Source organism: Culex quinquefasciatus, chromosome 1 (assembly GCF_015732765.1).
Source record: "Culex quinquefasciatus strain JHB chromosome 1, VPISU_Cqui_1.0_pri_paternal, whole genome shotgun sequence".
In the NCBI taxonomy this organism is placed as follows: domain Eukaryota; kingdom Metazoa; phylum Arthropoda; class Insecta; order Diptera; family Culicidae; genus Culex; species Culex quinquefasciatus.
The window spans coordinates 87,456,999-87,469,716 of NC_051861.1; the positions used below are offsets into that span (position 1 = coordinate 87,456,999).

The following is a 12,718-nucleotide window of genomic DNA, read 5'->3' on the forward strand; positions in this document are numbered from 1 at the left end:
TATGGAGGAAAACATTGTCCATTCTTTGTCAATTTTCAGATGTAGGATCTTCATTAAACTTAGAGCAACTTTCCCGAAGACACTAGACACTAGATGATTGTTTTTAAGGTAGCCCCTTAGAGCCGTCTGCGCAAAAATGTTCATTTTCGGAAGCTAATATCTTTTCAGCAAAAAATCTTTAAAATATGGTGTCTTCGGGAAAGTTTTTGTAAAACTAATGAAGGTCCTACATTTTGACGATTTTTTCCATGCAAACTTCAAGTGATTAGAGGGAAGGGTTTCCGTGGTCAGAATGAGCTCAATTTTGGAATTTAGCCTAGTGATTTCAGGGGGTAGCCTCGAGAATGCCCGGATTTGGACCACCCTAATGTACACTGATTTTGAATTTGAATCGGATTAATCCCCTGAATACCCACAAACCAGCCATATTTGTTACATTCTATACGGAGATAAATGGGTTTTCAAAATCGTGAACAAACGTTCATAAATTTGGGAACCACGAACAAAATGTTCAAAGTGTTTTTACCCAAACTTGTTTAAACTCTTCGTTCGCGTTTACCAGTTTCATAATTTTTGGGAGTAATTTTTCTCCGTGTACTGTATTTATCTTTTTACAAGATGAAATATTTGAAACCGTTATCTCGCACGTTTTGACCTATTCAAATTCTTGGCTTGATTTGTCAATGCCCAAAAGGTTTCTTAAAACTAACAAATTAAAACAACGCTCGACTTTCGTTTTAGGGTTTGCTTTATTTGTTCCATACTGACACCATTTCCTTGCACAATTCCTTTATTTTTTGTTTTATTGGTTGTTACACTGTTCCAGCACACGCAAAATTGTTAGCTATTTTTTGGTTTGTTTTGATTATTTTTTGTATGTGTTTTTTTTCTCTCTTTTGTTTCTGCTTCTGGTTATGGACAAAATTGCGATTTTCCACTAAGTATTTTGTTTGTAGAGTGTTTTGTTCCTATCGTGTTTCGCTACTCAATTCCCCTCAAAACCTTCGTTTTTCGCGTCTCTCTAGGTTCTAGTGTTTTTGTTTTAAAGTTAGCTGCTTACAGGAAAAGGTAGCGCCCAGTTAAAAAATTCAATAGCTTGTACCAAAACATACGGATTCTCAAAGCAAAACGTCCGTAACAAGTAGGTTTGTAGAAAAGGATAACAAAACAAGCTCCTCCTACCATCACCACAGTCAACAAAAACGGGGGGGCAAACAACAACAACAACAGGTTTGCTTTTATTTGGTTTAGTTTACAGTTTTAGAAATAGCTTTCATCAGGTTTGATTTGAGATTTTTTTTTTCTATACAGTTTTTTGTTTGTTTTGTTCTCTCATTTTGACTCTCTCACGATAGAGTTTATTATTTGTTTGGTAGCAAACACAACATCAAGTCACTTCCACGAAGCAGGTTCCGACGAGTTTTTGGCCATTTTTGGTTTTAGTTTAGTGTTGGTTAAGTTGCTTTTTTAGATGATTGATAAATAGATTTCTCTCTTTTTTCTGTGTTGGTTTGTTTGGATTTATTCTTTCTTCAAGTTAGGAAATTAATCTACATTCGAACTATTGTTTGTTATTTTCCTCACACTACAGAATGGTTATTTGTTTCGACTTATCAAACCGTAATGAATAGTTTGCTACTAATCTCACTTAATTGGATCCTCTTTATCCCTAACCTTTGGTAACAAAGTTCCCCTTTTCACATCTACACTGCATATTAGTTTGCAGTTCACTGCTTGTCCGGCGTTACGGAAATGGCCGGACTCCCGAGCGGTGGGGGCTGTCCGTTGCTGCTGGGAGTTTTCCGGGTCAGAAACCAGCACTCCATCGGTTCCGGCTTGCCCTTCATGGTCACGGAGCCACGGTAGTCCAGCTGGAACGAGGGATCCTGATTGACCGGCTCGCAGAGCAGCCTACAAAACGGGAAGGAATCAGGGTGGGAAGATGTAATTATAATTGCTTGATCAAATTACTAAAAGCTATAATTGGGCGGTGCTGAAACAGCAAAAGTTGCTTCCGATTAAGGCGAGACCGTACCAGACTGGACCAGATTCGAGCGGAGAGACTGACTTCTAAACCAATGCCGAAATACGTATTACACTCAGTTACGTTGAAAAAGACAGATTTTTTTTTTAAAAGTGCAATTATTTCAAACGTTACCAATTTTGAAGTTATTGCAATTTTGTAGAAATCAGTTCTTTACAAATCTCACTGGAATCTTATTCAATGCAACTAAGTATACTTAGAACAAGGAGGTGGAGTGTTGTCCTCCCAGCAAACTTTAACCACTGTTTACCTTTCTGCTTTGCTTTCCGGAATCGATGAAACGATGAATGAAATCAAACAACAAACTGCCTTTGAAGCAAACCTCTCTAAAGTCCCCTCCGCTTCCGTCACACACACACACTCGACACTGTATTTTCTAGGAGGATTACGAAACGACTCAGCACTTCTCTTCTGGCAGAGGTATTGGAAAAGGAAGCCCTACCTGTGCAGAGCACAGGAACCGGAGCAATCAATGTGTGTACACCTTTTACGGAACGGTTCTTTTGCTTACAGACATAACCTCCACCCATCCCCAATTCCCATCCGTAATCGCATCGAGGGCTTCTGAACCATGCACATGTGGGATTTGGGCACGGAAAAAATCCATGTAAAAACACATCTCAATTAAATTATGTTTTTGGTATTATTAATAAAATTTAATATCGTTCAATTGGGAGGAGAGGTTTTAAAAAACAATATTCGTAATAGAATAGAACAAATTTATTTATTGCCTTAATTATAAGTATTTTTTTAAATTACTTCATCGGTGTCAATCATTAGCTACTCACAGGAAAAGCTTAAATTTTTTGGTGGAGAGAAAGTGCCGCCATATTGTAAATGGCAGTCAATACAATTAATCTAGGAAACCCAATTGCTCATAAATATTCCCTATATTACAGTTCCGCCATATTGGCCGCCATCTTGGGTCACATTCTATTTCTTTTTATCAACTGCCAAAATTTGAAAATTGTGTTTTTGTTTTATATTCGTTTTTTTATGACAAATTTAACCAAGGTACTCACTCGCTGCCCTATTACTAAGATTTAGAAAAATGTGGTTTATGCAACAAGTTGCAAAAACAAGATTTATCAGTTTTCTGGAAAACTTTGTATTTTTTCAGTGACTTGTTTGTGTGTAATACTTTTTGATACTCGCAATTCGCATTTCCGGGCCTTGACCCATCTTATGCACCAGGTTCCCGACGAACACGCACTGCCCTTACACACCTACATCTCACCCTTGCTCTGAGTCAGTACGAGCATCACGCTAGAACACGCTTTGAGTGTTCGTGCCAGGCATGCACACCTTCTTTTCCGGTTACGCATTTTAACTCGGCCGGGGGTGGCACGTTGCGTAGGGTTTGCTGTAAGTATAAGCGCCTAACCATTTAAAGTGTGCCATTGAAGCAAAAACTGTTTTATTTTTAGTTTGAATTCAAAAACTAATTGTTATTTAACTGTGTATTGTTTTCTCCCGAAATCTTGCCTAATGTTGAGTCGTGTTAATCTGTTGCTATTTCTTCTATCACGGTGTTTGGTTACAATTTTAAGACCTAGGCATATTATTCAAAAGTTTACCAAAAGTACAATAGTAATATTTGTGTTAATCCTTTAACTATTCCATAAATTGAGTAAGGGCTCAAAGGGTGAAGATTGAAAACAATAGACAGTAAAAGAGAATATATTTTATAAAAATCATGAATCAATAGTAAATGAATGATGAGCGTATTTTAAAGAATAAAAATGAGAAGCTGGATGTATTAGATGTAAAATTGATGACAAAAGTTAATAAATTGAGATACAAAACAAGCTTAGGTTATAGTAATGATAATTTATAGGACAGATAAAGAATTATTCTAATAAATAAATTCGCAATAAAATCCAAAAATATTAGGCAAATGATAAATAGACTTGATATTACTAGTACATTAAGGAAAAGTATATTTTTAAGGAAAAAAAAACAAAGTTTGTTTCAGCAGTATCAATTGGTAAAAAAAGAGTGGAAAAGCTTTGAGAGATAAGAGAGTCAAAAATTAGTGAAATCAAAATCAAATGATGGTTATTAAATTGAAGAATCAGCCGAGATATGACAATCAGTAGAGCAAAATAAAAATAGGAGATAGGTGGTAGCTGAGAATGTAGAGAAGAGAAACCCCGTTCTGCGATGATTCAGGTACATCCACAGCTGTTGACTAAACATACTGCGAATCAAAACAATACCGTCTAATCTAATCTAATCTAATCTAATCAAACACAAGCGCAGCCAGTCCGAAGAAAGCATCCTGGAAGAACATGTGATTAGATTACGCCCCATGTTCTTTCTTGTCAATTCAAAACAATACCGTCTACAATCACAAATTACTTCCCTTTCCCACATTGTCGCGCCCCTTTCTTTCAGCCGTCTCGACTCTGACCCGCGGTGGTCAAAGGTTTACGAACCGTTTCCACAGGCCACCAGCTAGGTCATAATGAAAATCAAGCCAACGTAAAGGTAAGAAAATAGGACAATTGCAAGGAACCAGAGCTATACTGTTCTGATCAAGATAATTCGGGGAATCTAACAGAACTACGGATGTAGTTGGTTGCGCTCCTTCCAGGATGTTCTTTACCTGGACGTCAATAAGATCAGTGCCATTGCGTGCTCTTAGGTATCAATCATTGGCCTGCTAATACTTTTTGATACTCGTGCTGAAAAGTTAAACTTTTCAGCACTCAAATGATAGCAGAGAGAGTAGTTTATGCAAAAAGTTGCAGTTGTTTTTTTCAGCACGAGTCGTACATTTATCCAACGTGGTTCACCCAATTAGATAAACAAGACGAGTGCTGAAAAAAACAACTTTTGCAACGAGTTCCATTCTATATTTTTTGCAATTCCGAAAAAAACCCCTTTGAATGGAATTGTAAGTCAAAAGTCCATTTATGTTTAGTCAATCCACCATTTAAATCAGAATAATTTTGAAAAGTATTACCTTTCGAAACAAGTGCTGCAAAGCTCAGTTTTTTAGCACCAATTTCAGTGCTGAAAAGTAGAACTTTTCAGAATTATTTTGAAAATTCTATTCGGAATTGCTAAAAGTACTATTTGGGTCATTTCAGGTCAACTGGGTACACTTTGGGACTCGACCTTCACCGATTTGTTCCAAGCTTGGAGGGAACGTCCATCTATCGATAGTTAACAGAAATTTCAAGTTTGGTGCTGATTTTACCATTTTTCTATTTTTGGTCACGCCCTCTTTTTTGACGATTTTCAAAAAAAAATGTTTGAACCATAACATTGCTACTATTTGAGCAAAAGACATTCTACATTTCATTTTAGGCCGTTGCAAATATTTTTCAAAGTTAATTTCGAACCCCCCTTCAGAATTGGTCTGAAAAATCAGGGGGCAAAAAAATATTTTTCCAAAAAACTTGAAAATTTCCATGAAAATAGAAAAAAAAAATCAACTGAAAACATTCTAAAATGCATTTTTCTGCATTGATATTCATATTTATCATGTTTATGCTTGTTTAAAAATGTTTTGAATTCTTTTGAAATTCCAATGTACAGCACCGCAAAATTTTTATTTTTCGCAAAAAATAAAATATTCGTGAATACTTAGATATTTTGGAAACTAATGATGGCAAAACAACTGGACAGGTGTATAATGCATTTTAAAACACTTTTTTCATTAAGATGTTGAAACCATGGATTCTAGTTTCAATTTTTATACTTTTTTATTTTTCATCATTTCTTTAGTGCAGTCCTTATCCATACCTACAACTTTGCCAAAGACACCAAATCGATCAAAAATTCCTTCAAAAGATACAGATTTTTGAATTTTCATTTTCATCATTTTTGTATGGATAGCTGCCAAATTTGTATGGAAAATTATATGGACAAAATAATGATTCAAAATGGCTTCTTTGGGCATACCAAAAGCACCAAAAAAGTTTCAGTCGGATTTAGAGCGTCCAATTTCCCGTCCCGGAAAAAAAATTCCCGGGAATTCCCGGGATTTCCCGAAAAAATATATTTCCCGTTTCCCGGGCAATTTATAAATTTCCCGGGAATTCCCGAAATTAAAGCAAAAGTACACATTTTCTATACTTTTTGGAACCGTTTTTTTAGATGCTCAGAGAAAAATAAATGAAGATGATTTTGTTCAATTAAATTTATTTTATAGCTCATATACAATTAATCAGATTATCAGACACTTTGATATCTGATAATAATAATTTTTGAAGCTACGGAAAAATTAAGTAAGCTTTTTCAAGAATATTTGGAGTTATTTCATAAAAAATATATTAAATTGAGAATTTTTACGTTTTTGTTTACCATGATCTAATGAGTTGAAAATCAAATTGGTATCTTAACATTTTTAAAATAGTTATGTGCAAGAAGAATTATTTCAATTCGTTAAATACCTGGTATACAAGAAATTACAATATGTAGTAAAAGAAAAATGGAGCACTGGTGTAACAATTGGTGTTAGAAGCTTAAATATCAAAACATGTAAGACTGATTGTGACATGATGTTAATTAGAAATATTTGAATACATTGAGTTGTTTGAAGTAAACAAACAAGAAAAGTTTGATTTTTGCTTTGCCATTTTGTCCAAGAACTGAATCCACTCATTTCTGCATGTTTTTTTTCCAACTTTTTGTATCAAACCACGCTCTCTTTTACTGGTCAAAGAGGCAAGAAAATAATGTGAATGATTGTGGAGTATGGATTCATTTTAGGGGAAATTCTCGTAGGTTTCGCAAGTTAAACACTCGCTCCTAACTCCATCCAATTTGCTATTTTTTCTATTTAGACAACTAATTTTGCAAAACTTTTAAAAGTAACTTGCTTGCTCACTTCTTATTGAGCTATTTATCACTCTATTTAAGTTGAAAACGCCTTCAATGAGTTGTAATTGAACGTCAAAGTGCTGACCTTTCAACATAAGAGGTACGACGGAATTAGATGCTGTTTCACTACTCACTGTCTAATTAGCTTAATAAAAAAATAAATGACATTATTTTTTGATTTATTGTACTATTGGAGCTTATAAAATAAGAAAAAGATAACATTTTCTTGCAGTTTTATGATTTTTTACATGCAGTTAAGCTGTTAATTGATCTTCACAATTGTTTTAGCCTTTAAGTCGCTGTTCTAAACAACTAAGTTGCAGCAGAACCAAGATCAAAACAATTTTCAATAAATTTAAATTTCCCGGGAATTCCCGGAATTTCCCATTTCCCGGGAAATTTGTAACCCGGGAAATTGGACGCTCTAGTCGGATTAAAATAATCAAAAATTTAAATATAAAAAAGACCGATTTCGTAGAGATTTGCTCTATGATAGTCACATAAAACCTGAATTGCTCTGTTTAGCCATTAGGGTAGTTTAAAAGTTGAAAGGCTCAACAAATCTAGCTTGAAACTTAAAATGTTCTATGAAAACAAAAAAAAAGTGGAGAGTGGACCATAGAGCTGAAAATGTAGGGCTACAATTATTCCGGCTATGGAAATCTCGGACCAACTTCGAGTAGAGGGCCTATAATGAGAGGCGAAATGTTACTCTCAGGGAACTGTCAAATCACAGTTCCAATCGAGCAACAGGTTGGAGTTAGTTGAAAATATTTTTTCGCAAAAACATTTTGTGAAACTGTTGAATACATTAACTTATTTTAGAAATTAATGTTTAACAATAGTTTAATGCTTACAAAACCCAGATTTGACCGCTCTATTGGAATTTTGAGAGTAACATTTTGCCTCTCCATGTAGGCTTTCTATTTTAGAGCCTTTTTATATGGACTCAGTCTTTTTGAATCACCTTTGTCAAAATATTTTTTTCTTCAAAAATGTATTATTTTTATTTTATTATTATGTATTGACTTGTTATGTAATAACTTGAAATAAAAGTCTATTTATTTGAAACAATTAGCTATCAATTTGTTTATTTTAACAAAGATTGAGCTATTGAGCATATTTTGAAAGGGGAAAATCCGTACTACAAACTGTACTTATGGATTTTATATGCTTGATACAAACTTTTTGCTGACAAAATTTATTTGAAACATAACTTTCATCTTTTATACTAAATTCCCCGGGTCAGTTTGCAACAGGTCCAAAGTGCCACTTGTAAACTAAGCCGTTTATCGATCGATTGTGGTTCAGTTTACGACTTATCAACTCCAAAAATGCTTTAAATTGTACATTGGTACGTCATTACCTATTACTGAAAAACTATAGAAATTCGATTAGTTTTAGAGCTATGTATAACATCCTATTATTTATAATTCAATTTGAAAAAACCAAAGGAGCCTAGTCATCAATATTTCAATAAATGTAAAACAAAATCACAACACCTTTCCGTGTCTAAAGTATTTCCATCCTGCACTCAAATACCGATAAACCCCGCTTCCGCCACCCTCAGAACCAGAAACCACCCCACACACTTGAAAATAAATAAAATAACTTTCGATCCTTCCCCAACCACACACCAGTCCGGGTAACAGTGTCTCTTGAGGCCGAAAATAAAGGTAGCCCCTTTTTCGCTGGTCAGGCCAGGCGGCAGGTAATTAAATTTTTCCCTACACTGGCACTGCTGTTGCTGCTCAGTTCCGATCGGGGGGTGGTTCCGGATGGTTGTTGACTTAATTCTTACTACCGGACAATACGACGACGGGGTGCGTTGAGATTTGAGGGCAGCTTGTATTGTTTCGTTGGACCACAAAGAGGACCAACTTTGAGCAAACGAGGAAACCGGATTCTGTGCGGAGGGGAGGGAAGGAACGAAAATTAATTAACGGAAAAGGCAATAATACTGAGTAGGGGGGAAACAATATCAGAAAAGTTGTTCTTCTGCAGTGATTTCGGATTTGCGGACTGATTTTGGATTGGGGGGGAGATGGAGTACGTATTCGAGGTGTTCTTCGAGGAGTCGTTCCGGAAGTTGGAGCGAAGTGGACTCAAGTCGCGCAAGAGTCGCCGGGACGTGATTGACCACCTGAACGCGGTGATATCCGGATGTATTGAGGGTCGGCAGACGGCCTCGGCACAGTTGGCGGTGGCGTTGGCGGTAAAGTCCGCCATAGACTACCACCGGAAGATGAAGTATGGGAATCACGAGGTTTGCATGATGGGGAAGTTCCATAATGTGTTGTATATCGCGGTGCGGGTGGCCTGGGATTGGAGTCTGGAGGATTCCGAGGTGATACGGACTTTGTTGGGTAGGTTTAAAGCTTCAATGGAAGTTTTCATAATACCTGATACCATAAGCTTGATCCTTTAGAGGAGATCTACCAGTGCGAAAACACGTTCGAGAGGATCTTCCTGGGGGCGTTGTTTGGAGCCAATGCGCCTCACTTCATAGCCGGCTGGAAGAGTGACTTTAAAGATCAGGACGAGAATCTACGAGCGCTAGTGTTCTTTCTACACCATGCTGGGAATTCGAAACTTTGCTTTCCGCATTACTCGTACGCGTACCATAACACCATGCCAACCAAGTAATACTAACAGTTTTTTCGTAGTAGTTCCCCACTAACATCTTACAACTAGATTCATAGATATTCCAATAGAATCTTGCGGGAAGGCTGCACCCCTAAGGACAGCTATCCAAGCTTCAGCTCCCGACATCGTCATGATCCTTCTACGGTACAAACCCCCCAAAAACATCTCAAAACCTCCATACTAACATTCCCATCCCCAAAATTATCAGCCACGGTGCCGACCCGAACCCGGACGACGGCGGAGCCCCCCCAATCATCAGCCTGCTGGACAAACTGCGCGAGAACGAAAACCGGTCCTACCCGTACCAGCTGGTGTCCTGCCTGAAGCTGCTCCTAACCTGCACCGTCATGATCGAGCTTCCCTATAAACCCCACCTCTTCCACGTGCGCAAGGAGATGTTCGAGCTCAAGTACGGCACCCTGCTCCAGGACAACCTAATCCCGCGCGAGCAGGTCTTCGGAGTGCCCAAGCTGAAGCTGATCTGCCGGTGTCACGTGCGGAACCTGTTACGGAACGCGTTCCAGCTACCGCGCGGAATAGCCAAACTGGCCGTGCCACGCAAAATAAAGAAATACATTGATCTGCTCGACTGATACTTACTTGTACGTGGTTTCACTGATGTTGATCCGGCCGGGCACGCCCGTGGTCTCCGTTCGACTCGTGATGTTGACGGTGTTGCCGAACAGGCAGTAGCGGGGCATCCGGTTGCCGATCACCCCCGTGACGACCTCGCCCGAGTGAATACCGATGGTGATTTTCTGTGGAGGGGCGAGATATCACACATCCTTTAATGATTGGTCCGGCTTCTAGCAAATTGATTTCTAGGTCACAAAATTTCACTAATACTTCTTGTTGCTTTCAAGTAGTTTCTAGTCTAAAATTGTAAAGTAGGCAGATTTGTCCTATGTAAATCCTTGTTTCGAGAAGTAGATAGTAGTCTCAAGTTATTCATAGTTTCAAGTCAAGTAATACTTTGTCCCGAAGTCTCTGGTCTCAAAAAGGTTCTACAAGGAAATTGGACGAGCTTGCCGGTAAAAATATTTACAAAACTGAAAAATCAAGTCTGTCAATGGCAAAAAATCACCAAAAAACCTATTTTTTCAACATTTTTTTTTAAATCGCTGTAACTTCACAAGGATTGGACTTAGGACAATGGTCAATATGGAGACCTTTATGTAAAATTGTCTGGGAAATCGATTCCCAATATCGTTTTTTTAAATTACGTTAAAACCACTATTCAAAAAAAAAAAAACAGTTCCAGTGAATGATTTTTTGTATTTTTTTTAGAAGAGATATACCATTCTGCATTTTAGCCTTTTTGTAACATCTTATGCTATTTCTTCAAAAAAAAATAATAATAAAAATAATCGTGACATCACCTCTAAATTTACCTTTCAAACTTAAAAATTGAAAAATCTCATAAAAGTTTGCATTGATTTTTCTTTCGATGTATTTTTTTTTCAAAAAGCCCATCAAATTTCCTACAAGTTTGTCTTTGACCACTTTTTGATACGATGCAACGGCTTCGAGGTACAGTAATTTTTAAATCACAAAATACAAAAATATTTAAATAACTAACGCCCTCCTCAAATGTGTTCTTCGGGTGCAACTGGCTTGTACATGGAGCTAATGGCTTATATAGGCCTAAACTAACATGTCTGCAAAGTTTCATTGAAATCGGAGAGGGTCGGGTACAAAAGTACCAGAAAAATTCCCGATTTGAGCTGGAATTGCTCAAAAATGTTTTTTGACCCCCTGCTTTTTTGAGGCCGATAAATTTAAAAAAAAAATTCAACGGCCTTACTCAAAACACTGTATATTTTTAAAATACTCAAATTTTCATAATTTTAAATAAGGTATAAAACGAAGCAAAATTTTGTATACTTTTACTTTTACTTTACTTTTTTGTAGTAAAATGCTAAAATTTTCACAAAAACCTTATTTTTTCAAAAGTACTCAAATTTTCATTATTTGAAATTATGTATGTATCTTCACTTCAGAGTATTTTTTTTTGTAAAATACCTAAGTTTCTCAAAATAGATTTTTTTAAATACCTGAAATTTCATAATTAGCAATACGGGTATCAAACGAAGCGAAATTTTGAATGCATTTTCACTTTAATAGAGTTTAAACTTTTTGTACAATTCTAATGTTTTCAAAAAGCCTTTTTTTCAGAGATGGTATTTTGTAATATTTAGTATTTTTGTAATGTTCTGGTCCGCGACCCAACAAGTAAGTTTTGTAAATTATTTTCAATTTTGTAAATTGTTGTCAATTTGATCAGTCTGATCAATTTGGTAATTTTGGTCAATCTGATCAATTTGTTAATTTTGGTCAATTTGGACAATATGGTCAATTTGGTCAATTTAGTCAATCTGGTCTATTTGGTCAATCTGGTCTGTTTGATCATTTTGGTCATTTTGCTCGATATTTTTTTATTTGGTCAATTTGATCAATTTGGAAAGCAAGGAAGTAAGTTTTGTAAATTTTGCTAGTTTTGTAGCTTTTGTAAAATTTGTAACTTTTATAATTTTGTATTTGGTAATTTTAGTCAATTTGATCAATCTGATCAATTTTTTCAACCTGTTTTGTTTGGTAAATTTAGTCAATTTTGTAATTTTGATTAATTTGGACATTTTGGTCATCTAGATTTTTTTAAATTTGGTTAATTTGATCGACCCAGCAAGTATGTTTAGTAAATTTTGCTAATATGGCTAACTTTGTAAATTTTGTGACTTTTGTAAATATGATAAATTTTGTAAATTTTGTATATTTTGTAAATATTGTAAATTTTGTAAAATTTCTAAATTTTGAAAATTTTGTAAATTTTGTAAATTTTGTATATATTGCTAATTTTGTAAATTTTGTAAATTTTGTAAATTTTGTAAATTTTGTAGATTTTGTAAATTTTGTAAATTTTGTAAATTTTGTAAATTTTGCAAATTTTGTAACTTTTTTTAATTTTGTAAAGGTTGTGAATTCTGTAAATTTTGTTAAGGCTGTAAATTTTGTAAATTTTGTAAATTTCAAAACTTTTGTAAATTTTGTAATTTTGTAAATTTTGTAAATTTTGTAAATTTTGCAAATTTTGTAAATTTTGTAAATTTTGTTAATTTTGTTAATTTTGTAAATTTTGTAAATTTTGTAAATTTTGTAAATTTTGTAAATTTTGTAAATTTTGTAAATTTTGTAAAT

At 35.4% G+C, this 12,718-nt stretch overlaps 2 protein-coding genes across 9 annotated transcripts in view; one reads left to right on the top strand and one right to left on the bottom strand.

Moving 5' to 3' along the window:
* Positions 1-730: 730 nt before the first annotated feature.
* The window catches only part of LOC6050925 (guanylate cyclase soluble subunit beta-1), a 151,141-nt gene continuing 139,153 nt past the window's right edge, over positions 731-12,718 (bottom strand). For 7 of the 8 annotated variants that reach the window (XM_038251596.1, XM_038251602.1, XM_038251593.1 and 4 more), the window contains exons 11-12: positions 10,124-10,281; positions 731-1,911 (exon numbers count right to left, since the gene is read on the bottom strand). In XM_038251596.1, coding sequence (XP_038107524.1) covers positions 1,728-1,911; positions 10,124-10,281 — 342 coding nt within the window. In that variant the 3' untranslated portion in view covers positions 731-1,727. Of the gene's footprint in view, positions 1,912-10,119; positions 10,282-12,718 lie in introns of those variants that run through there. The other variant, XM_038251608.1, reaches the window with a different exon arrangement.
* On the top strand, positions 8,632-10,116 carry LOC6050924. The gene is made up of 4 exons (XM_001867405.2): positions 8,632-9,243; positions 9,306-9,519; positions 9,572-9,667; positions 9,732-10,116. Exons 1-4 carry the CDS (start codon positions 8,922-8,924, stop codon positions 10,114-10,116), a joined length of 1,017 nt encoding a protein of 338 aa, XP_001867440.1. The 5' UTR covers positions 8,632-8,921.

Bases quoted from the DNA above. Each gene is read 5' to 3' on its own strand.
- LOC6050924 (XM_001867405.2), top strand. From the start codon at position 8,922: ATGGAGTACGTATTCGAGGTGTTCTTCGAGGAGTCGTTCCGGAAGTTG. The intron at 9,244-9,305 runs GTAGGTTTAAAG...TTGATCCTTTAG, and splicing joins GGTGATACGGACTTTGTTGG to AGGAGATCTACCAGTGCGAA. The intron at 9,668-9,731 runs GTACAAACCCCC...CAAAATTATCAG, and splicing joins ATCGTCATGATCCTTCTACG to CCACGGTGCCGACCCGAACC.